The 26,268-nt window shown below is 41.4% G+C and overlaps 1 protein-coding gene across 1 annotated transcript in view; it reads left to right on the top strand.

Annotated features, from left to right (window-relative positions):
* Positions 1-26,268, top strand: part of LOC129330341 (vitellogenin-1-like) — a 57,122-nt gene that overhangs the window by 28,621 nt on the left and 2,233 nt on the right. The window contains exons 19-32 of the mRNA XM_054980373.1: positions 2,919-3,063; positions 5,553-5,772; positions 6,061-6,191; positions 8,111-8,551; positions 11,145-11,270; positions 14,349-14,477; positions 15,227-15,433; positions 20,259-20,401; positions 20,490-20,628; positions 21,740-21,878; positions 23,676-23,859; positions 25,138-25,229; positions 25,718-25,812; positions 25,918-26,077. Coding sequence (XP_054836348.1) covers positions 2,919-3,063; positions 5,553-5,772; positions 6,061-6,191; positions 8,111-8,551; positions 11,145-11,270; positions 14,349-14,477; positions 15,227-15,433; positions 20,259-20,401; positions 20,490-20,628; positions 21,740-21,878; positions 23,676-23,859; positions 25,138-25,229; positions 25,718-25,812; positions 25,918-26,077 — 2,351 coding nt within the window. The remainder of the gene's footprint in view (positions 1-2,918; positions 3,064-5,552; positions 5,773-6,060; positions 6,192-8,110; positions 8,552-11,144; positions 11,271-14,348; positions 14,478-15,226; positions 15,434-20,258; positions 20,402-20,489; positions 20,629-21,739; positions 21,879-23,675; positions 23,860-25,137; positions 25,230-25,717; positions 25,813-25,917; positions 26,078-26,268) is intronic.

Raw genomic sequence — 26,268 nt, forward strand, 5'->3', positions numbered from 1 at the left:
ACCATCACCAGCAGAATCTCCTTGCTGGAGAATGGAACATTTGGGAGTTATCTATAATTGAGATCTTGTGGATCTAGGTTCTTTAGAAATGGCCACACCACAACCTGTTTCAAGGCTGGGGCGACCACACCTCTCTTAAGGAGGCATTAAATGCCTCTCAAATCTAGTCACTGCACCCCCACCCCACACACAATTTAAGTAGACAGGAAAGGCAAGGGTTGTTCAAGGGCAAGGGTTTGTTATATTAGTCTGCTTAAGAAACCTTAACTATAGCATCTCACTTATAGACAATGTTGCTAGTAGATAAATCTACAACTTGTTCAGAAAATGTAAATTTACCCTTTTTATATTTTCTCCCTCAAAGAGTGATCAAAGAACACACTTATTTTATGTACCTTGTTTTCAGAACTGGCTCCAGCAGCTTTTTTGTTTTTACTGTGCTGTGTAATTCTGTAGATGTTGACATGTGTCACCTATGATACAGCTACTTTTGTTGGCTCTCTGTACTCAGTGGGAAAGTATTGATTATTCATTTTATTAGGTGTCAAAAGTAGACTGGCTTTTTAAAAGTAAGCTCTTCCCCCTAAACAAAAAAGCTTTCTGCTTAGAGGTGCAGCCTGCTATTTGGTAATCATTTAAATTATTGACTGTGAATAAAACAAAAACTACTTCCTTTCTGTCTATTCTGCCCAAATGAACTATCTTAAAATGCAAGTTGATTTGTAGTTTCTTTCATCCCCTCAGCTTGTCTAAAAGAATATTTTGGTTCAGATCGTTTCCTAAAGGTACTAGCTACCATGCCCATTATGGAAACAGAGAACTTGTAAAGGAAAAAAAGCCCATGGGTGATAATGTGTAATTTATTTATTTTTATTTGACTGAGGTGTACCATAGGAAGCACAGTCCCATGTGTTCTGCAGTAGTTTCTGTGCTGCAGGCACCAACAAGAGGAAGAGAGAGAAAGATAAAAGGAATGCAAATCTGCCTTTCAAATATACCAGATTAGAAGTTTTTAGGCATCATCATAGCATGTGAAGGACATTAAACTTGACTTGGGAACACAGACCGCCTCCCAGTTCATAGCTATACAGGTCACCCCAGCTCATCCAAGTTTCCAAAACCACCCTGAGGCAACTCAGTAGTTTCCTTTCATGGAATATAATCAGTGGGACTAGTTTGTTTTCTTAAAGCAATGTGAACTGAAAATGTGAGGGGAAATAGTTAATGCCCATATCACAAATACTTCTGAACTAATAGCAGTCCAGAGATAACAGTTGACTAAATATTGCTGGTGTTACTATGTTCACTTCCTGAAATCAAGCCCTGCTGAATGTAGTGCATTCTAAATAAGTAGGATTTTAATCTTCAGTATGAAGGTCTGAAAATGCAGACCTAGAAAGAATGGACTGGGGTCTCAGCCAAATAATATTATAAAAGATTCATGAATATTATATACTTTGATACCCCACATTTTTTTTCTTACTCTGTGTTTATTTGAGCCTATCCTTACAACCTGGTGAGGTAGTTTACACTGAAAAAAATCAGCTTGCTCAGGAGAACCATATTAACTGCAATGTGAGAATTTGAGATCAGTTTTAGGCATCCAAACTCAGCTCTGTAGCTATTATTTTATAGTATCCTGTCTGTCTGTCTGTCTGTCTGCCCGTCTGTCCGTCTGTCCATCCGTCCGTCCATCCATCCACCAATAGAGTTCATTTTTGCCATTTAGCTTTGCTGTACTACCAACTGATAGATCATTTCTTCCTCAATAGCTTCTTTATGATGGTGCCCACAGGGTGGGAAATTTGATGCTCTGTTTTTTCCGTACCTAGTAAACAAATTTGCTAGCTAATAGTTACAGAATATCTCCATGAAGTACATTATACAGAAATCCTATGATACTGGAAACTTGTCCATGTTTACTGCCATGGGAAGAATCATTATTTTATTAAAGGTGCTACTGGACTCTTTGATTTTGCTACTACAGACTAACACGGCTAACTCCTCTGGATTATTTTATTCAGTTACACTACCCCAGTATTGTTTTTCTTTTATTTTTGGTGCAGCTCTCTTCTCCTGTATTTTGTATATTTGCTGTGTTGTCTTCCATGGCTGCATATACAGTGTGAATAGAACATTTAACATTAACAATTAACAATTATGTGACCATCAGAGAAAAGAGATTATATGTGAGGAAAGAAATCTTAATAGATGGCAATAACTTTAAGGTTGACTGGGACCAGTTTTAGGCATTCATTCTGATATTTCATGAAGTCTAAAAAGGACAACCATTTTACATAGAAGCTAGATTGGAAGTTCTAGTTTTCAGCAAGTGAGATGTGGTCTGTGAGAAATTTTCACATTTTGTTGAACCATGGTTGAATTGCAAGCGGAACTTTTGATTTCCAGGATTTTGATATGATAGCCTTAGCAGCGCTTAACATAAGAGAGCTCTAATCTTTCCTAATTGCTGGGATATCAGAATTATCCCAAAAATTGAGGAAGACTAATCCAGGGTGGGGTTGAATGGTATATCCTGTGAACTTTTCAATCATTTTGAAAATCATTCATAACCCAATAGCAAGAGATCAGAGGACAATCCCACCAACAGTGAACAGTTTACAGCCACGCCAGCAGTGAGGGTCGTAAGAAGAGTTTATATAGTGCAACTTTAGAGTGGTTAGGTACCACCTGTGCATAATTTTCCTAAATATTGTTCTTATATTAATAGCTTTAGTTGAGCAAATATTGGAAGACCAAATTTGGGACCATTTTAAATAAGAGAGGGGTGTATTGCAATCAGACTGCCAACGAGTTTGATACCTAGATTTTTTGCACTATCTCTGAGAGTTTAACTTTCAGATCTTTTAACATCTTTGTTACTGTAATTCAAAATTCTCTTTCTGTTTATCTTGTAGCTCTGCAACATATGCTGTCATTGGTAGTGTTGAAGAGGAACTTGCTCCTAAGTCAACTCCTGTTCTTCTCCCTGAGGCATGGCCTATAATAATAAAGCAGTCTTTTGATTCAGATTCTTCATCAGAGGAAAGTTATCAACAAAAGGTAACCTATATTGGATTATATAGTAAGATCCAAGTCCAGTAGCACATTCAAGACCAACTAGATTTTCAAGGTACGGGCTTTAGGGGTGTGCAGCCCAAAAAGATTTGGGTTTCCCACTTTGGGTTTACCCGAAGTGGAGGGGGGGGGGAATTCAGAAATACCATAATTCCAAAGCGGCAAGCCGCTTCGGAATTATGGTATTTTTACTCGCTTTGGTATGCTCCATAAATATTTGAATCATACCTAAGTGAGAGGGAGCAACTCCCCCACCCCCACGTCATACCCACCCACCCACGGGGAAACCCCTCCACCCCCCACCCACTTACTTGGCTGTCAGGGAGGGTGATCAGCTGGATGGCAGGCTGCTGCTGTGCCACTGTTGCAGCAGGCTGCGGCAGCAGTGGCAGCGGGGCAGCAGCAAGTTGGCTGCGGCAGCCTGGATTCAGCTCCACCTTCACTGCCGCTCCGCAGCCCCGCAGGGTGGTGGGGAGGGCCGAAGCCCCCTCCTCCAGCCCTTCCTGCCCCTCAAACGGCCACCATGGTGGCCGTTTGAGGGGCAGGAAGGGCTTTCTCCACCTCCACCGCTGCTCCGTGGCCCCTCAGGGCAGCAGGGATGGCCAGAGCCACCTCCTCCGGCCCTTCCTGCCCCTCAAATGGCCACCATGGTGGCCATTTGAGGGGCAGAAAGGGCTTTCTCCACCTCCACTGCTGCTCTGCAGCCCCACAGGGCAGCAAGGATGGCTGGAGGTGCCTCCTCTGGCCCTTCCTGCCCCTCATATGGCCACCGTGGTGCTTCGGAAAGCTTTGATTCGGGATTTCCAAATCAGGGTCAGCCTGATTCGGATATCCTGAATCTTTATGGATTGGGTTCAATTCAAGTATTTTATCCGAATCGGAAACCCAAAGTGCACATCCCTAATGGCCTTACAAGAGTCAAAGCTCCCTTTGTCAGATACAAGGCATGAAAAAAGGAAGAAGTTCCTATAATCCAGGAACAGAGTGAGAACGGTACTATAAATTAGAGTGTCAGGAAGGTAGCTATAATACATGTTGTAATTAGATTGATAGATCCTGGGTGTGAAGTGCAGAAAATTAGCATCTGTAATACAACAAAAATCCTGTGTCCCAATTCAACCTGGGGGATCCATTTTTCCAAATTTTTTATATAATATTGGATTGTATATGCTATTGCTTTGTTTCAAAATGGTATCATGTTACATTTATACAGAAGAAAACACAGTATAGATTACTTCTTTAAAAATTCTTTCAAATAAAGTAAAATTTAATGGCAAAACTTACCTATTCTTACATGATAACAAACAGCTGTACTGGAGAGCTGGGGTAGCATAGCAGTTAAGTAACTGAGCTGCAATACAGCACTTCACTGGTCTGAATCTCACTACTTCCATGAACTTACATGGTGGCCTTGGATAAGCCACTCCCCTCAGCTCCACCTTCCCAGCTGCATTGTGAGGGTAGTTACACTGACTTTGTTCACCACTCTGAGTGGGCACTAATCTGTCCAGAAGAACAGTATACAAATGAATGGTTATTATTATAGTCCTTTCATAGTCATTGGTAAACCAGGCATAAAAGCACTGTAGTTACTATGCAAGTTTTCAAAATAACTCTAGTTTCCAGAACACATACAAACGTGGGGGCAATGGAGGATTATGCTGCTTGCAAAACTAGGATGTAGTATGTGGATAGCAGTATCAGCTATCTTGTTGGTTCCAGAAGGGATATAATCTTGATTCTTAATCAAGGCTTGATTCTTAATCTTGATTCTTAATGGCAAGTAAAGCCCTGGTCTGGCTAAAATTAGTTGCAACTATGTCATTGCAATTTAAGCACTGTGACATAAGTTCCATTATTCTGTCTAGCCCTCTTCACAAGTTACAATGAACACATTTACTATCAGTGGTAATGTATACTTGATTTTTCTTTATACGTGAATTGAATAGTTCCCATGTTACAGTCAACACACCTGAGCATGTAATTGAAAGTTCACATTTAGGTACTGATCCCCAGTTTCATTTGCGAACATATATTAACTTTACAAACAGATGAATGCACATGAAACATGCAAACAGGGCTTCTAGACCTATGAAATCTGATTCAAATCCAGCATGTGGATAGAGGTCCCTTTGCAGCAGCCACAATCTAGCATTTGTTTTATGTGCTGAAGCTGCCTGGGATATTCCTCTAGAGGATCTCAGGTAACTGCTGTTTTTGTCTCAGAAAAAAGCAGCTTCATATAATAATTGTTTGGGGGTGATTTTGAGTATCAAGTGGGTTAAATTCAGGTTATATAGGCAATGAGATTCCCCCCTCCACCACCCCAAAATTGCATTCTCATACTAAATATTCAGCCAAATTTTTATGTCCTTTAAGAGCTACAGGTCCCAGATGAATTAATGATTTTAGTGAATTAGTGCCAGTAACAGGTTGCAGACTCTAATGTTGGAATACATCTGTTGACTACCCAGGGAAGACCATATTCAGAAGACAACTCAGCAAAAAAAACCTATTCGGCAGGACAGTCTGCCCATCACTTGCCTCCAGTTCGTCAGCTTCTGTGTCTTGATGCAAATACATTTGGGTCTAAGACTTGCATTAAATATTCAGGTGTACACGCTGGACTTATCGAAGATGTCCCTCTAAACTACTTTGTAGGTCAACACAATATTACATGGACCTTTTATCCAGGTAAGACTGCACTTAAGAAAAACTTAAAAGGGTTCACAAAATTAGTCCAACCATGCTTTGACTCACATGTGGAATTACAACTTCTGAAATAGCACAATGCAAACAAATGACAGATGACGATTCACTTATTTTTATGATTACTTGGTGAGAGTTGGAAAGATTAATTCTGAAGAACAATTATATGATAAAATATCAAGTCACTATTGACCACATTTGAGAAGCCCTAACTTATCATGTTTATTAAAAGGACATGCAATAGAATTGTTACTAAAAAGTATATACTTTTAGTTCAATCAGGTCCACCAATTGAAAAGATACAAGTCACAGTTCAACTGGGAGATGAGGCTGCTGCACAGATGGTGCGTTCAGTGAGATATGGAGATGAAAAAACAGGTTCAAGGAAGCAAAAGACAAGTCAAGTAGGTAGTCGTGTTGGTCTGCTGTGGGACAGCGGGATTTTGGTCCAGTGGCACCTTAGAGATCAACAGGATTTTCAGAGTATAAGCTTTTGAGAGTCAATGCTCCCTTCTTCAGATACTTCAGATACTTCAGGTACCTGAAGAAGGGAGCTTTAATTCTCAAAAGCGCATACTCTAAAAATCTTGTTGGTCTCTAAGGTGCCCCTGGACTCAAATGCTACTGTTCTCAAATCCTTCTTTCTCCATGTTATGCATCTTGACAGCATATGCCATAATATCTTGTATAGCCATTGTCCAAAACCATTATGATCAAAAAGTATTTTACAACAATGTGTGTTACCTTCAAGACTTTAGACAACAGAAAACTAAACAGTTAATTGAATACAGTCATTATTTATTATTTGTGCCTTGTATGATACTTTTGCTAGACCGTCATCCAGCCAAACTAACTTTGAACAAATAAAGGATATGTGGACCATACTGTAGAATTCTGCAAAGTTGTTCTTATAATGGTGATGCTTGCCTGCAGCACAAGAGCCTTCTAGGGTAGGCAAATGCTCTTTGTGGTAGAAAAAGGCCATTCTTTAGATGGATGGATCCACAGGAATCAACTCATTGAATAAGCAGTGTGAGAAGCAGCAGACGCCTGACTTACCGGGCGGATGGTTTGCTGCCGTCAACTCGGAGGCGGGGATGGCGTCGGCTGCCGGTGCTTCCTCCTCCCCAGCATTCCTCAGGGTTTGGGCGGCCAATCAGTTTGAACCTTGGCTGCCCAATCACGAGCATCTGGGGAGGAGTGACGGGGGCGGGGGCGGCCTCGGGACCTGAGGGACGAAGGCTTCCCTCTGGTCTGCCGGCTCGGCATTTAAGCACGCTGGACCCGTTTCCCCCGCACTTCGCTTCCTGACTGAGCCAGCCGAAACAGACCAACTAACTCAAAAAGGCAAAAATAACATAGAATATTTCAGAAGGAAAGTTATAACAGGCTAGTTTGACATTATTGGGAGCTAAGGAACAAATGCAACTTATTCTAGTGATGTCATGAAGTGCAAAAATAATGAGTGCACACTGCAATTTGATTACCATTCAAGCCACTGGAGTTCATTCATCACTATTTTTTTAAAGAAATGTCTCAGTACTTCATCATTTATGGCATTAAACAATGTTTTGTGCGTATATGGCCCCATGCCAAAGATGTGTTTTTTTGTCTAAGTTGTGTAATTGCACAGCTACAATTGGAAAACCAACAGGATTAGAAAACATTAACAAATTTCTAATCTTCAGTAAGGTAGAGAAAGGACTGTGGAAAAGATAGTGACCTGTTTATAAGATTGTTGTTGCTGTTGTTAACAACAATGATAATACCATGATTATGTTTTGAAATCACAGCCAGCTCCCATGCTGAACTTTCAGCTTAGTTCTATAAATCATAGAAAATGATAGCATTAGTACAACAGATTAATGCAAGATTGTGTCTCCAAATCTTCTTTTCCAAATCAGGTTTTCTAGATCATAGAAGCAGGCTCACAATCTTGCATGAATTAACACTTCTGGTGTTTCATAGTCATTTCATGGCTCACACAAGTACACTGCTCACATAACCAGATATTTATTGGCAACTCATCCATAATCTGAACATACTAAGCCATCATCTTGAATGTTTTTGCCTAGTATTGTCAGGACTCTTGGTTTTTCCAATTGCTGGAAGACTCAGCAGAAGTGAGGAAACTTGTGTGCCATCAGGAATCACACACTTTTCATTCTACAAGCATATCTGCTCTGGCAGATGTATTTTCAGTCTGGCCTGCAATGCTAAACAAAATGTTAACCAAGATATACTTTATGTACAAAATTTCACTTTGAATTTTGGACAATTTAATAAGATGCTGATTGTGTTTTCTGGTTCTGTTCTCTATTAGAGCTCCAAGGAAGAGTCTAGGTCCAGTAGCAAGAGCAGCAGTGAAGAAGATGAGAATGATAATGAAAGTTCTGAGGATAAGACTTCATCTCATGATCATTTCAGCAGTAGTGAAGCTGCAAGGGGAAATTGTGGCACAAAACATTCAAAAAGACCAAAGCAAACACAAAGTAGTAGCAGCAGCAGCAGCAGCAGCAGCCAGTACAGTGATAGAAGCAGAAATAATACCAGCAGCCATGAGAGAAGCAGTAGAAGCAGCAGTAACAGAGACAACAGAAGTGAGGTGCAACAGGAAGGAAGGAAGAAGAACAGGAAACATGACAGCAGTAAAAGTGTCAACAGTCATCAGGACGAAAAAAGACAATTAAAGAGACCAGTCAGCAAATCTGGTAAAACATCTAGCAACAGAGCTCCAAAATATAGTGATGACTTCTATGATATGGTGAGTCTTTTCTACTAAATCATTGCTGATGGAAGGGTATGTTAGAGGCTGTCACTACGGCTTGGGGTGGAACAGATCCTCCCATCCTTGTAACTATAGGAAACTGTGCAGTGTGTGTGGGGGGGAATTACTTGAGTTCCCATGAAATGTTCTGGAGTCACTAAAATTGGTCCCCCCCTTTCTGCACTTCCTTGTTCTTGTCCAATCTGTGGAGCCCTCCCCTGCTCCTCTGGCAGTAGCTGTGCACTGGATCCCACTGGTAAATTCATCATTTCATTCACTAGCTGGGCAGTTTGCTCCAGCTCACTTCTCCTCATTGCCATTTGGGCCTCGAGGATCTGGTACCTGTCTCCCACTTCTTTTGGTTGCAGCGTCTGGACCGTGAACGGGAGTGATGACCCGGCCGCATTCCAGTCCAGGGTGTAGGTATCATCATCGCTTATATACTCCTGGTAACTTTGCAAGTTGCCAGGGGTTAATCCAAGGTCCCCCTGTATTTGTACATCCTCCAACACCGATTGTGTTGTTGCCTCCTGTAGCAGAGGTAGCTGTGGCATCTGGCCCCATTCCTGGTTGCTTGGCCCAGCCACAGCTCCCGTTTCCCACCGATTTAGTGGGTCAATTGTAAATCCACCCCACTCTGCAGCATTTCCAGGGGGTAATCCAGGGTCCCCTGTTATTTGTAAATATGCTGGGACTTGGGTACGTTGGGCGTCCACTGCGCTTCTCATCCAACCCCAGGTAAGTCCTGTTAATGCCAACAGGTCGTATCTCATCACCTGGAGCTGTTCAGTGAGGTAATCCAAACAATCCTCTCCTTTCAACTCCATCCCATCTGTCGGCTCGGGGGAGTCCCGGGCGAGGAACAAGCTCCCTTGGCAAATGTTTTTCCATTGCTGGTAATCCCTTCATGAATCAGGGCCTCCGTCGGGAGGGAGATCTGGAGGGGGCTCCAATCCCCATGGTACATAACTCTCCTTCTTCAAGGGGAGGCTTACATAATGTCCCAGTTCATCATCCCACCAAAATTCTGATGCACTTGCAGCTATATTTTCCACTCCTCTCTCTGAAGTGATCTGGGATGTTCCAAGGTAAAGGTCTCCCCTGGGCTCAATCCTCTGATCATTCTCCGGGATGGAGGTCAATTGTGAAGCCATGGAGATGTCGGGTACTCCTGTCTCACTCAGGCAGTGACCAAACAGCACTCCTCTCCGCCTCTCCTTTTCTCCCAGTTCCTGGGTGCCCATTGTCTGGGAGTTGGTAAAGTAGTCCATGTAAGATGGGTGACCCCTCTCCTAGGGATCACCCCCAGTTCTATAAGAGTTCTTCCAGCATCTGCACCTGATCCCAGATGCAGGACTGGGTGGGAAGTGGGGTCTCCTGGCACTGTTAATCCTGGGGCAGGCTCAAACGGCTGGAATCCGGTAGCCATTCTCCAGAGGTTACAGGTACAGAAGAAAAGGATGATTCCTTTCAAAATGTCAGGCTATGGATGACAGGATACAGCAGACAAATCTCTGGGCCATTGCATCAAGACCCACGTTCCTGGTTAAATGGCTTTTTATTCAGAAATCAAATCTAAGCAGTACAACTTCCTTGAAAGGAATAGAGGCTTGAGGAAAGTACAGATCTAAAATACGCAAACATTTCCCTCCTCCCTAACCCAGAGTTTTGAGTGGGAAAAAGTCTGGGAAACTTTTGCTTATACATCAGCTAGACAAGACAGAAAGGAACAGTAACATTTCAGACATCCAAGGTCATTTCGGTGAGCTTCAGAGATTATACATGGCTTCAAAGAAACACACAGATTACACAGCTGCGTTCTCAGGCAGGGAAGAAGAGAAATGAAAGTGATGCATATAACATTTGTAATATGAAATCAAACCACAGTATTGACAATTAGCATCCCCTAGAATAATGACATGGATGGAAGGGTACAGACATACATGACACTCAGCTAGGTTTGGATTAGGGATCCTAGACTTTTGTTTTTCAGATTTTATAATGCGTTATTGTGGTCTGATGCATTTGATTCTGTCACAACTTCAGGAGCTTGTGCTTTTGGCATTGGGCTTGGATCCTTTGGGGGGAAGCAGGGCCTGTGAGTCCAGTTTTCTCGTTCTTGGAGATCCCTTTAGGGATCTAGGGATACAGATTGGGTGTTGTCAGGACATGCTTACTCCCAGTTGGTAGGGGAACCCACACAGAGGTTTGTGCCCATGTGGAATCCCATGTTGTTTCCGTCACCAGCAGGCAGGCTGGGTAGGGGGGTAAGGGTGATCATCAACCTGCAGGTGGATCGGCCAAAGTTTGGATCCATATCCTATGCTGAACTCTTCCACAATCAAAGTAGTGAGAGAGGTGGGTTACTCTGCAGGGTCTTTTCTGAAGTTTATATATGTTAACAGTCCTATTGGGTGTGGACCAGCAGTGCTGTCGGTCATAGCTTTCTATCTGCAACCTGATATCTGAAAAGTGTGCAGCAAAAAGAATGGCAGTAGAAAACTATTCAGTTGGGTCTTCTCTTCGGATAATGGCTGTCTCAAATGTGTTCTCACCTCCACCTCACATTCCTTTAACTTTTGAATTTTAGAGTGAGGCTCAGGAAGAACAAAGGAGATCATTATCTTCCTCTGAAAGCCGCCACTCTAGCAAGAGTGCTGATTCAGATTCTGAAGACAGCAGCAGCAGCAGCAGCAATTCGAGCTCATCAGAGGAGGTAACTTTTTAAATGTAATTATTTTAAAGGAAAAAGAAATCAAGATGTTGACACATATCATTTCTTATGGTGCTACTTCAGCCCTTAAACCTAATCATGTAGTTAATTTATAGGGGAAAGCTGGTTGAAATGTCACTTTTGCATGATTCCTCCTGTATCCTCTTTTTTTTTTTTTTTACTTTCATAGCCTCGTTTTTTAGGGTCATATATGAAAAACATATCTTCAGAAACAACGCAGCAAGGATTCCTTCTCCTCTAACCATCTGCATCTCTAACTATTTGCATTCTGAAATTTTTGTTATGCGGTATATTTAATCTGGTTTTTAATTTAAAAAAAAAACTTCTTTAAAATGATTAACTTTTTCGATACCCAAGTGTCAGTTGCAATTAGACATGGGAACGAACAGAAAAAAAACTTGATCATGGTGTTCGTTGTTCATTGCCATCCATGAACAATGAACATTGATGAACATGACCTGTTCATGAACATGTTCATTGTTCATTGTTCATGGGGGCCAGCAGGCTCTCCTCCAGCCATCAAGAACCCTACTGCACCACTCCCAGAAACCCTACCTGAGCAGGCAGCAGGAAATGTACCAAAAATAAATAATAGCTAGGCCCCAGAGCCTGGCAGCAGCCCTGGAACCTGAAGGGGTAGATCCCTACCACACCACTCCCAGAAACCTTACCTGAGCAGGTAGCAGGAAAAATACCAGTAATAAATAATAGCTTGGCCCAGAGCCTGGCAGCAGCCCTGGAACGTGAAGAGGTAGATCCCTATCCCACCACACACAAAGAAAAGTCAAGCTCCAATGCACTCTCCCTGTCTTTAAAAATGTCAAAAGCAACTATCTCCACTGTCTGCAAAACCAGAGCTGAGAGCCCCCCTCCCCCCTGCTCTTTGCTTCCTTGTAACAAATTTGGAGCTCCACACTTGAAAGGTAGACCTACCTATCAAGCTAAATTGGGCTTAGATTGGAGTTTCCAGGGCAACAGCAGGAGTTCAGACAGAGTTCAGGCAGTCCCTGCCTCCGGTTGCCAAGGGAATTGATTGCAGGTGCCAGATTGTCTGGTTTGACGAACAGCAACGAATGAGGCTTGCAACAACCACCTGTTCGTTTAGAATGGGGCCTCACCAACAGCTTGTTCGTGAACAGCAGATTGGGCTGTTCGTGGCTTTTTTTAGTTCGTATTACTGTTCGTGCCCATCTCTAGTTGCAATCATGTCACATAATTTCAGAATGAGCCCTAGCGTGTTCTTACAAATACTTCCCTTGGAAAGTCTATTTATTTGTTTGTATCTACACACAAGTGGATGTTGGTCTATTGTTGCACTATAGGCTAGCAATTATTAGCAACTAGATTTCAAAATACCAAGTATTATGTGTAGGCAGCTCTCGTCAGTTTCTTGTGTTCTTCGGTTTGAAATCTGTTAGGGACATTTGCATTGTATTCAGTTCTTGCACATGTAAACGAAGCTGATCCACTGCCTATTCACAGAGGATGGGTGCAAACTAGACATCATGAGGAAAGCCATATTTCTTATTCAAACATCTGTTCTCTTAATGGACAAAGCAGGAAATGAGACTTTTACACAGTGTATGTTAAACACAATTAACAGGATAGACATCTAATAAACAAAGCAATGAGGATTGGATTGAAGAAATTTAAAAACAAGTTGATATTTGAAAAAAGAGCAGATACAAGACTGAAACAAAGCGTAAGCATTAACACAACATGTTAAATAATGCAGAAATTACATAAACCTTATTAGAGCACAGTGGTATAGTCCACAGTCCCTATACCTTTACCAAAGCATCTTTCTGAAACATTTACAGTACCTTTGTTCAAAATCCATCCTGAATTAGTTATGAGTTGTATCAGAAAGATTTCATTCTCTATGCTAAACTTCATGCTTGTTTTCATATTTTCTGCTACCATACGCGATTGTATCACTGAATGTTCTAACTGTGGTTCATTATTGTACTTTGTTCAGTGAATTTCCTAGCTGTTGATTATATTGTATTCCACTAGCACTGTGCAATCTGCCTTGGATCTCAGCCAGAAAGGCAGACAATAATAAATAAATACATTTGCAACATTTGCAGAAAGACAGGAGAGAGGGGAGCCTCCAAACCTGATCTGGAAGGCCATTCTATAAGGTGGGAGCCACAACAGGGAATGTTCATGTTCATTTGGTGACTTTGCTCATTTTCAGGATAGCACCTGTGGGAGGGCCTGCTTTGATGAGCGAAGCTGTTATGGCAGAGCATAGGAAGAGAAGTGGTCCCACAAATATAGGGCTTTGTATATGATAGTCAAAACCTTGAATTTGGTCTGTGCATTCCCTAAATGTACACACATTTTAGAGCCTGGTTGATAAACAAAATTGTGACTGAAATTATGAAGGATTCCATTTTATGTTGGAGCAAGGCACTTAATTGTGCCAATGAATGCTGGGGAAAACCTGCTATCTGGCTTTCCTATCTACCACAGTGCTAAGAACAACCAAGGGTATATTTTCTTCCTAGGGTTCAAAGCTACTTGTCTATAAAAAGGTCTGTTACCTTAACTGTATGACCAGATGCTGGTGTGGAGGTTAGGCAAGACGCCTATTGAGGACTTTTAAGCAGTCCTGAACATCCACACATCACTGAATGTTGTGGTCTCATTGTGCTGTAGCAATCATTTGCAATTGAATTGGCTCGTACACACAGAAAATCCGGTTGCAAGTGATTGCTACAGTGCAATAAGGATGCAATAATCCAATGCAAGAAGGAAATATTCAATGATGTCTGAATGCAGCCCTGGGAAAGTAGAAACAACTTCTTTACATGATATATATATATATAAAGAGAGAGAGAGAGAGAGAGAGAGAGAGAGAGAGTCCTGCTGTTTCATATGACCAGGGCAGTAGTGCCCTGGTCATAGCTTTCTATCTGCAACCTGATATCTGAAAAGTGTGCAGCAAAAAGAATGGCAGTAGAAAACTATTCAGTTGGGTCTTCTCTTCGGATAATGGCTGTCTCAAATGTGTTCTCACCTCCACCTCACATTCCTTTAACTTTTGAATTTTAGCGTGAGGCTCAGGAAGAACAAAGGAGATCATTATCTTCCTCTGAAAGCCGCCACTCTAGCAAGAGTGCTGATTCAGATTCTGAAGACAGCAGCAGCAGCAGCAGCAGCAATTCGAGCTCATCGGAGGAGGTAACTTTTTAAATGTAATTATTTTAAAGGAAAAAGAAATCAAGATGTTGACACGTATCATTTCTTACAGTGCTACTTCAGCCCTTAAACCTAATCATGTAGTTAATTTATATGGGAAAGCTGGCTGAAATGTCACTTTTGCATGATTCCTCCTGCGTCCTTTTTTTTTTTTTTTTTTACTTTCATGGCCTCATTTTTTAGGGTTATAGATAAAAACATATCTTCAGAAACAACGCAGCAAGGATTCCTTCTCCTCTAACCATCTGCATCTCTAACTATTTGCATTCTGAAACCATGATGCATGATGGCAATTTTGGTTATGTGGTATATTTAATCTGTTTTTTTAAAAAAAATTTAGGGTTCAAAGCTAAAAAAAGATCTGTTACCCTTAACTGTATGAGCAAGATGCTATTAAGGACTTTTAAGCAGCCCTGAACATCCACACATCACTGAATATTATGGTCTCATTGTGCTGTACCAATCATTTGCAAATGAATTGGCTCGTGCACACAGGAAATCCAGTTGCAAGTGATTGCTACAGTGCAATAAGAATGCAACAATCCAATGCAAGACGGAAATATTCAATGATGTCTGAATGCAGCCCTGGGAAAGTAGAAACAATTTCTTTCCATGATATCTGCCTTGAAAGTAAATTTTTTACACTATTTCATATGGAATGCTCCCTACATTAAGGCAGCTAATCACAATATGCATTGAAACTATGCTTTGTTTGTTTACTTCTTTTTCAGGTTTATTTCCTGGGAGATACAATTCCACCTAATGCCATTATTAAAGTTCAGGCAGTTAGGAGTGACAATGAAAAACAAGGCATCCAAGCTACCGTATATGTCAAGAGCGAAGTTAACAAACTTGATGTGCAATTGCTTATGGTTGAGCTTGCTCATACTAAGTGGAATATGCATCTGGATGTTGATGTTTGCCCTTACAAAGCCAAGGTAAAGATATATGGAGTTAATCATAGAGTTCACCCCATAAAAGTGTTAAGTGTAGCAGTTTGTAATGAACTGTAGCAGTTTGTAATGCATCTGACGAAGAGAACTGTGATTCTCGAAAGCTTATGCTACAGTAAAGTTGGTTAGTCTTAAAGGTGCTATTGGACTCTTTTCTATTTTGCTACTACAGACTAACATAGCTAACTCCTCTAGATCTGTAAAGTGTGTGCCATTATCAGGAAATTGAGAAGCATTTTTCTTAAACTGACCTATTTATTTTAGTCAGCTAAACAAAATTTTAAAGATGGGTTCTTTTGTGACAATCACAATTTTATTATAATTCCAAACTTTGAACTTTTAAAGCAGTGTTAATAACAACAATAAATATCATACCTTTATTATCCTGTGTTTCTTGGAGAATTAGAATTTTGAAAGCATTTTTAAAAATTTTACTCACATTATTGCTTAAAAGCTTCATCATGGCAGGGTTTCAAGCAATTCTGTGCAGATGCATTGGCAAAATTAGGAATTGTACCACCTTTTCATCACAGACCTATGAAAAGAATTAAGTATTTGAGATTTCAAAGTGTCATCTAAAACGTTGCTACAAAATCAGAGTAGGTGTATTTCCCTCCAAGTAACTACAAATGTGAATCTGATAACTATGCGACTAGGGATGTGCGTTTCGGCATTCAGAATGTCGAAAGAATGCCGAAACAAAAGTGTTTCGGCTTCTTTCAGGGAATGCCGAAACGTTTCGGGGAATCCCGAAACGTTTCGGGTAGCCGAAAGAAAAAAGCCGAAACGTTTCGGGATTCTTTCGTCTTTCATTCGGCTTTTCAATGGGAAAATGCCTCCGTCTTCCCGGACATCTGGGGGAGGCATCTTCCCACCGAATAAGCCCAAAATTGGTGGGGACCTTCCTCTAACCCTTCTCTAACAACCACCCAAGTTTCAGACAGATTGGACTTTGGGGGGCCATGTTATGGCCCCCCAAAGCAGGTCCCCCCATCCTCCCATAAAGGAGCATCTTCTTCATTATTTCCTATGGGGAAAAAATGAAGAAGCAGGCTTCCTTTGCCAGGGGTGGCATTTTGCATGCAAAATGACCCCTTACCCTCAGGGGCCCTTCTCCCACCCCTCCTCCCACCCCCCACCAAGGCTCAGCCTGCTCCCACTTGGGGGGGCCATTTCATGGCCTCCCCAAGTAGGTGCTCTAATCTCTACCACTGACAGCTGGGGGAGGCTTGTGTTGCCAGGGGTGGCATTTTGCATGCAAAATGCCCCCCAACCCTCTGGGGCCCTTCTCCCACCCCTCCTCCCACCCCCCACCAAGGCTCAGCCTGCTCCCACTTGGGGGGGCCATTTCATGGCCTCCCCAAGTAGGTCCTCTCAGCCCCTAAATTCCACCCCTTACAGCTCCACACAAACCCAATTCCCCCCAGCTGCCACACACAGACCCAAATCCCCACATTAGCCCCTCACAGACCCAAATCCACCCCCACCTGCCCCACACCCATAACCCCAGGAACAGGCTGGCAAAGGCCAGCCCTCTCCCTTTGTTCCCTATGCTGGGAACTTCTAAACTCTCTTTCCCTGGGCAATTCTGCACAGCCCAGGGGTGCCACAATGGTGGGCACACTTCTGAGTGCCAGCTGGTCCCTGTGAAAGAGCACCTGAACCACAGACACCCTCCCTCAAATTCCCCCACCACCTACAGAGATGGCTGGCCAGCCAGCCCCATTGTTCCCTATGATGGGAACCAACTGCACAACAAAGAATAAAACAAGAACAACACAAAATAAAGTTTTTTAAAAATTATTTTCTCCCTTCCAAAGTACAAGTAGGCAAAGCATTATGACACATAACACCAGCAGTCCCCCACACAGAAAAATAACACAACTCACTTAACATCAGAGAATCACAAAGCACGATTCCTGTCAAAAACACTTTATTTCTTGAACAGCTTTAGGCTACACAGCAGGGGGGGAACACCAAAGGGCATGGCAGCAGTATCTTACACAAAAATAACACAACTCACTTAACATCAGAGAATCACAAAAGCACAATTCCTGTCAAAAACACTTTATTTCTTGAACAGCTTTAGGCTACACAGCAGGGGGGGGAACACCAAAGGGCATGGAAGCAGTATCTTACACAAAAATAACACAACTCACTTAACATCAGAGAATCACAAAAACACAATTCCTGGCAAAAACACTTTATTTCTTGAACAGCTTTAGGCTACACAGCAGGGGGGGAACACCAAAGGGCATGGAAGCAGTATCTTACACAAAAATAACACAACTCACTTAACATCAGAGAATCACAAAAACACAATTCCTGGCAAAAACACTTTATTTCTTGAACAGCTTTAGGTTACACAGTAGGAGGGCACAAAAGGGCATGATAGCAATGTACTACAAAAAATAATACAACCCACTTCACCGTTTTTGACAGCAATTGTGTTTGTGTGATTCTCTGATGTGAAGTGAGTTGTGTTATTTTTGTGTAGTACACTGCTTTCCTGCTCTGTGGTGCCTTCCTACTGTGTAACCTAAAGCAGTTACAGAAATAAAGTGCTTTTGACAGCAATTTTTTGGGGTGATTCTTTAATGTGAAGTGAGTTGTGTTATTTTTGTGTAAGATACTGCTTCCATGCCCTTTGGTGTCCCCCCCCTGCTGTGTAGCCTAAAGCTGTTCAAGAAATAAAGTGTTTTTGACAGGAATTGTGCTTTTGTGATTCTCTGATGTTAAGTGAGTTGTGTTATTTTTGTGTAAGATACTGCTGCCAAGCCCTTTGGTGTTCCCCCCTGCTGTGTAACCTAAAGCTGTTCAAGAAATAAAGTGTTTTTGACAGGAATCGTGCTTTGTGATTCTCTGATGTTAAGTGAGTTGTGTTATTTTTCTGTGTGGGGGACTGCTGGTGTAATGTGTCATAATGCTTTGCCTACTTGTACTTTGGAAGGGAGAAAATAATTTTTTAAAAACTTTATTTTGTGTTGTTCTTGTTTTATTCTTTGTTGTGCAGTTGGTTCCCATCATAGGGAACAATGGGGCTGGCTGGCCAGCTATCTCTGTAGGTGGTGGGGGAATTTGAGGGAGGGTGTCTGTGGTTCAGGTGTTCTTTCACAGGGACCAGCTGGCACTCAGAAGTGTGCCCACCATTGTGGCACCCCTGGGCTGTGCAGAATTGCCCAGGGAAAGAGAGTTTAGAAGTTCCCAGCATAGGGAACAAAGGGAGAGGGCTGGCCTTTGCCAGCCTGTTCCTGGGGTTATGGGTGTGGGGCAGGTGGGGGTGGATTTGGGTCTGTGAGGGGCTAATGTGGGGATTTGGGTCTGTGTGCGGCAGCTGGGGGGGAATTGGGTTTGTGTGGGGCTGTAAGGGGTGGACTTTAGGGGCTGAGAGGACCTACTTGGGGAGGCCATGAAATGGCCCCCCCCAAGTGGGAGCAGTCTGAGCCTTGGTGTGGGGTGGGAGGAAGGGTGGGAGAAGGGCCCCAGAGGGCTGGGGGGCATTTTGCATGCAAAATGCCACCCCTGGCAACACAAGCCTCCCCCAGCTGTCAGTGGTAGAGATTAGAGCACCTACTTGGGGAGGCCATGAAATGGCCCCCCCAAGTGGGAGCAGGCTGAGCCTTGGTGGGGGGTGGGAGGAGGGGTGGGAGAAGGGCCCCAGAGGGTTGGAGGGCATTTTGCATGCAAAATGCCACCCCTGGCAACACAAGCCTCCCCCAGCTGTCAGTGGTAGAGATTAGAGCACCTACTTGGGGAGGCCATGAAATGGCCCCCCCCCAAGTGGGAGCAGGCTGAGCCTTGGTGGGGGGTGGGAGGAGGGGTGGGTGAAGGGCCCCTGAGGGTAAGGGGTCATTTTGCATGCAAAATGCCACCCCTGGCAAAGGAATCCTGCTTCTTCATTTTTTCCCCATAGGAAATAATGAAGAAGATGCTCCTTTATGGGAGGATGGGGGGACCTGCTTTGGGGGGCCATAACATGGCCCCCCAAAGTCCAATCTGTCTGAAACTTGGGTGGTTGTTAGAGAAGGGTTAGAGGAAGGTCCCCACCAATTTTGGGCTTATTCGGTGGGAAAATGCCTCCTCCAGGCGTCCTGGAAGACGGAGGCATTTTCCCATAGAAAAAAGCCGAAAGAATGCCGAAATAATGCCGAAAGAATCCCGAATCCCGAATCCCGAAAGAGATTCTTGTTTCGGCTTTCAGCTTTAACGATAGAGAATTTTCTTTCGGCTTTCTACTTTCGGCTATAGCCGAAAATTTTTGGCTTGCACACCCCTATATGCGACTGTTTGACTATTCAGATATTAAACAAATACAAAGAAAATTTCACTGATAATCCTCTCTAAGAAGCAGCATGTGAGGCTGGGTTCCAGGAATCTTTGTATACAGCTAGGAGCCGGCTGTGGAAAGCAAAGATTTATAAGGCAAGCTGATCCATAGGCAGCAATAGTGAAGACCAAACTGAACTAGCAATACCCGTTAGATCAGGTTAGATTTCTGTAGCTAAAACTAGCCCACCAGCCATACATTGTAGTCCACCACAGGTTTGCTACACCTTCCCTTTTGCTCGTTAGCGGAATGTAAAACATGGATTGTGTAGTGGCATGGTTTTTCACAAGTTGTGCAAGCTCTTCTAGACTGTCACTGAAATTAAAGAGATGTGGCCAAATATTTATTGAAGGCATAGTTTATGCAAAGAAGTATTTAGGAGTGTCAAAGTTTAGCTGCAAATGCCTGATAGAAACAGAAACAGATCATTATGCTTTCTTTTCCTTTCTATGATACTAATAGAGGGTTTATTCTTTCCTGAAGGCCACTCTGCGCATGGGCAACCAGGGACAGGAGAAAATACTTTACATGAAAGTTTCTAAAGGCCATCTTGGAAGAAAACCTGCCATCCAAATGAAGATGAAGTCCAAAAAGCTGCCGCTCATCCTAAGGAAACCAGCTTCCAAGTACAGCAATCATTCATTTGTCAATGTGCTATTTGTAGTGCGTTTTAGTTGGAAAGATTCTGTCTAAATCATAACTTATTTCATCTAGGGCTATGGAACTCATTCCTGGTCTAGCATTCGCATTGGGCTTTACCAGCGTCTACCAGAAGAATCCTTCTGACGAGCTTGTGCTAAGAATTGCTGCATCATCTCAACAATCAGTTTTTGTAGACTGTAAAGTTCCCGGGGTATGTACATTCTGTCACTACTCTTTTTCTTTGTTCTTTGGAGGATAAACTGAGCTGTAAACATCCAAGTACAGCATGAGCCAAACCACCTTCCAAGCCATTTTGGCTTAGCTTTTTTTTTAGCCTTTTGCCTAACTTGTTTTAATTAATGTTTTCAATAACAAGTGCAGACATTTCTTACTTTCTGAATATTGTTGATGGTTTGGGGGGGGGGTGCATTTCATTTTCCTTGCTTAAGGGTGGGTGTTATATAAAGGGTCAAATGGTCAAATTAGACCCGGAAGAACATGATTCTACAGCATCTTTTAAACCCAAAGTAAGTTTTAAAATTTGGAATGAGGCTGTGGAGAAAGGAGATACGAGTTTAAGCTTTCATGCTTGCCAGATTAAATGTTCTGCTGACATAATAGTAATAACATTAATAATAATGTGCTCAATGGACTGTCCCCAGGGCTCTTTGGATTGCCTAAATATTGTCTAAATATCAGCTTCCTCCTTCAGCTTCCTCCCGACTCCTGAGTGGTATCTTTATTGATAGAAGATTTTGATCTAGAAATAACTTAATCTGTTGCAAAATATTTGACTATAGTGGTCTTTTTAAAATGTTAAAATGATTTTTATTTTGCTGTCTTATGAGAAATTATATAGGCTCAGCTATTTACTTCACTCAATGCACTCTAGATTTTTGAGATATATGTATTTCAGTGCTCTGTATTTTGCTTTTGCTTGTTTTGTCATGTTTTGTAACACTATTTTATCCTGTTTTGGTTTATAAGTTTTACACTCAGCCTTTGGGCATATGAGCTTAATAAATAGAAGTAAAAAGAACTAGGCTGGAGTATTCTGTACGATGTGGAGTACCTTCTACTATGAATGTTTCTGTCTCTTCTCCATGTTAATTTGGATGCCAGGAAAGGTATTTTTTAGGACCTCTTGTATTTAGATTGAAATCCACTTCTCATAGTTCAAATCCACTTCTCATAGTTCAATTTGTAAAAAGATCAGATGAGGACATTTGGGTGAAAATGTATGATTTAGTTTATATGAAACATTTTAAAATAAAATGTCTTTAGCCAAAGAGATCCTAATCATTTCCTTATTTGCTTTTCAGGAAACTTTTTATAAGGAAAGTCTTACTGTTCTACCATGGATTTCATCTGTTGTCCTACCTCAGCATTATCCAAGTCAAGAAATGACTGCCTTCAATAGTGCTTCAGAAATTGCTTTGCGGTTACGCAGGGCAGATGAAGGTAAATAAATATTGCTGTTATCTCAGGTCAATCAGTATTAGCATTGGCAGTCCTCTGCATTTCCAAGTAAAAAGGACCAGTCAGTAGGTGATGTGAAAGACCACAGCTTGAGATCCTGCAGAGAAGCTGCCAGTCTGAGTAGATAATATTGATCATGATGGGCCAATAGTGTGATTCAGTATAAGGCAGCTTCCTGTGTGTTCATGTGAGATTACAAAGGAATCTTCCTCTAAAGATAGAGTTTCAAACTTTAATTGTGCTAATCAGGGATCCTTAAAGTATCTTCTGTCCCTTGTCAAGTCTCTCTCTTGATTTTAAGCTTGAATAACTCTGAACTTTTATCGAAATGACACTAATAAAGTCAAAATGCATAAGTCTTTCTTTGTTTATTTCTGGCATGTATGGACTCTAAGAAGGAATTTTTTTTTAAAGAAAGGAATAATCAATGAAATAAGATTTTTCTTTTGCTAAAATATGTTGTTGTTGTTTTTTAAAAAACAGGTTTTAATTCTTTCACTCACTTCTGCACTGATATAACACACCTGTAGAATGAATAGGGAGCAGATCTTCCTTTGAACAAACATTTAATCTTTTTTTATATAAAGCTGTTTGTTCCTAATGACTGTGGCTACATTACTATATGTTTTGGGTGCTTTCGCACTCTCACAAGGGTAAAAGTCAAGAAAATAGAGTATAACTTTTAACATTAAAATACTTTTGTTTTAAAAGACCCGCTTCCCTGAAAGAAAAGTATCTATTACTTTATACAGTTATTTCATTGCTTATTCTTTTATCTATTTATTATTTTTATTTGTATTGCAGGAGTACTAAAATATAAGTTAAATGCAAGTGATTTGAAATATATTTTAAAACCCTGCTTACTCAAAAAAACCCCACTTTTGAGTTATTCATTTCTATGTTGCTCAATAGAACATTTTATTGTTCAAACAAAATGCTGAAAAATAGTTTAAAGTTGCCTTTATAAAGCATCCAGTGCTAAAGAGTGAATTAAAAAATAATAGAAGATCAAAGGAATAAACACTTTTTCTACTTAGAAAAAATAAATATTTCTCCCACAGAAGTGAGATTCCTTTGCATGCATGCACAAATTCCCATATCAGCATTCCAAAATAACCTCTCTTCCCCACTCCTTGGTGCAGTCTTCTCGCTAGTTTATACCCTCATATAGCTCTGCTGGGAATCCCATCCTTAAGTAACTCTGTCACATGTATCGTGGGATTGACACTGATTTTGAGGATAAAAAAGGAGGCGTTGCTAAGATATTCATGATCCAGATCTCTCCTGCATCTTTTAAAATTACATTTCAACCATGGAGGAGCTTGATTTGGATTGTAGCTATAATAGGTGAGTGGGGCTTTAATTCTTCCATCCATGCATGGTTTCATCTGTTAAAACTTCCCACACCGCAGTGCTATTGACCTTGGAAGGAAAAAAATACCTGTTTCCAAGATGAAAAGCAACTCATGGAGGGGTCAGGGAGTATTTTAAACAGATGAAACCAGGAATAAACCCCTTTCCATATGGCCAGGATCCTGATTAAGACCCTGCAAGATTAAAGTTAAATGGTGAAACCAAGATTCATTCCTGCCCATAGATTTCTGTTCTAGCACAGCATTCAGGCAAACTTGTTCATAAGCTAAACATCCCAATAGAAAAGGCTTGACCCTAAGACAGGGTGGAGAGGGTTCTTCCATACCTTTCACATGTCTACTCATCTTATGATTAAATGAGCATTGTTGCATTGTCTTCTGACACTCACATTTGTTATCTTCCTAGCTGTATGTCAAGTGGATGAAACAAGCATCAGAACTTTTGACAACATGACATTCAATGGCACTTTTAATGAAAACTGCAGAACCCTAATAGCTCAAGAATGCACTGAAAAGCCACAATTCACTATCCTGACAAGAAAGCCCAAACCAGATCTTCCAAGAACCGTCTATGTCCATGTAGATTCAAGGTAAGATTTATTAGATGTAAATGTTTTAAACTGATAAAGCAATGAAAAAGTATTGGACATTGGGAAGGTCAGTTTGTAACCCCTCAAAGTAGCTTCCACCAGAGAGTCCCGGTTTTGCCACTGTGAACAGAAAATGACAACAAAGGGAAGGACCCATGGATCATGCCTTTCCCGGGGTGCCATCTCTCTGAAACTTGGGGGGGGGGGTCTTCGGAGGACAGTGAGGACAATGTCCCCTGCAAATTTGGTGGGTATTGAACATTGGGAAAGGCAGTTTGTGGGGTGTTTAAAGGGCCCTGCCCCTTGCACATGTCAGGAAAGGGCCCTTTAAACTATCAGCTGGCAGGCAGCAGGGGGGAATTCCCCCTGCCACCTGCCAGCTGATAGTTTAAAGGGATCTTTAAGGGGCCACGAACAACAAACATGTTTGTGAACAGGGTCATGTTTGTTACTGTTCGTTGTTCATTGTTCGGGGATGGCAATGAACAACAAACAGGGGTTTTTTTATGTTCGTGCCCATGTCTAGTTACGACGATAATAGGAATGCCACGGATGCAATGAAGATAAAATAGTGATGATGAGACAAATGTTAAAAATAATTGAAAAGTTGCTCTCATGCTAGGCTAGTACTGTGGCCTATGTGCTATACACTTATTTTCTGCCATTCTCATTAATGGCTCCATATCAGCATAACTCCACAGGTCAGTTGGACATTGACTATGCTCCAGTCCTAGGATCCAGATTGTAAATGGCTGATATTACTGAGCTAGCATCTGTTTGAGTTGGCTCTCCCAGGCCATGCTGTCAGCACAATATGATGTGCAAAGTCCTTCTTGCCACTACTCTCATGCCAAAGCAATGGGGAAAAGAAGAGTACACCTTAATGTAGAAGTCCACCTTAATGTAGAAGTCCTCAAATTTGTTGAGCCTATGGACATTTTTGGATTTTTGAAAATTAGTAATGGCTCAGGATGTTGGACGGTTCCAAGCTAAGTGTCCTTCTGTGATGAAGGTAGCTGTTTCCTAAGAGGTGCTCCCTGCAGACTCAATGTCTTGAGGTCCTTTGAAGCACCTTTTGTTCACATGAGATGGATGGAAGTGATGCTTTGGGGGGAAAGGAAGTAGGCACCAGAAAATACTCTGCTGGGCAGCACAGTGGGGATCAATTCCCTGGAGGGTGCTGCTATCATTTCATAGTGAATTTGTAACTGGAAATACTACATGAAAGAAATGTTTAAGTTTCCCAGTAATATGAGATTTCTTATTGTTTTTTCAAAGAAATATCACAGTCATACCTACCTGGAATTGCTCTCTTCTTGTATTATATAATGGCAAACCCATAGATGGAGATCTGTATGAAGATAACAAAGGTATAGAATTTTGTGTTGCCTCTTTTCTCTAAATGAATGAGTTGCCATTCACATGACTCAAATTTACTTTTACATACTCCATCTGTATTATTTTTTTCTCAAAAATTGATTAATTATTCTAAAACCAGAAGGTTACTTAAATTATAAAGAGCTTTAAGCACTGGACCATATTAGCATAACAACATAAAAAAGCAGATTTTTCACGAGAATGAAATTTTCACTGTTGTTTATGAGTTAAAATGCAAATTCTGTGTTAAGGTAATTTCCTAGCCTACAGACTGGATGGAGATCTTCATGCATTGCTCCTGAGCTACAGAACCCATCACAAATTTATAAGAAAAAGATCTCATATCTCACATTCTGTAGGGAAGAACCATAAAGAAACAGAAAATATCTATAAGTAAATGAAAGGTCCATGTGTATTTACTGGAAGTTATTACTGTTTCCAAAAGAAGCAAGCCCTTTTAAGCTGTCCCATCTCTCCACAGGGAACGTCAGCATTTACAGAAATGATAGTCTTGTTATAATTAAGGCTCCACATCAAGGCCTAGAGGATGTGACATATGATTGTGAAACACTGTGGGTAAGCTGATCTGCATATGTTAGTGCTACTGTTCCCTGGTTATTTCCTTTCTCAACTTTTTTTGAGTAAGCAAGCCTGTATAACAAAGTCCCATTATTCGTGCAGGTTACAGTTTCTTCATGGATGAGAAGTAAGACTTGCGGGCTTTGTGGTAACAACGATGGAGAAAAACGAAATGAAGGTCACATGCCAAATCATGAGCTGGCATATAATGACACAGCTTTATTCCATTCTTGGCTTTTGGAAGACAGTGATTGTGGTGCAGGTCAGTTGGTTCGATAAATTACACCACCAATGTATATTAATGAATGAGTTCAACTTTGGTCAAGCAAACCATCTATATATCATACATATACTGCGTAATTATTTCTGCACCCTTACCAAATTAAACTTTAATTCCTTATTACAGAACATCAAAAACATTCCACAAAATATACACACCAGGTTAGATCCTAT

This window comes from Eublepharis macularius, chromosome 5 (assembly GCF_028583425.1).
Source record: "Eublepharis macularius isolate TG4126 chromosome 5, MPM_Emac_v1.0, whole genome shotgun sequence".
NCBI classification, from domain to species: Eukaryota; Metazoa; Chordata; class Lepidosauria; order Squamata; family Eublepharidae; genus Eublepharis; species Eublepharis macularius.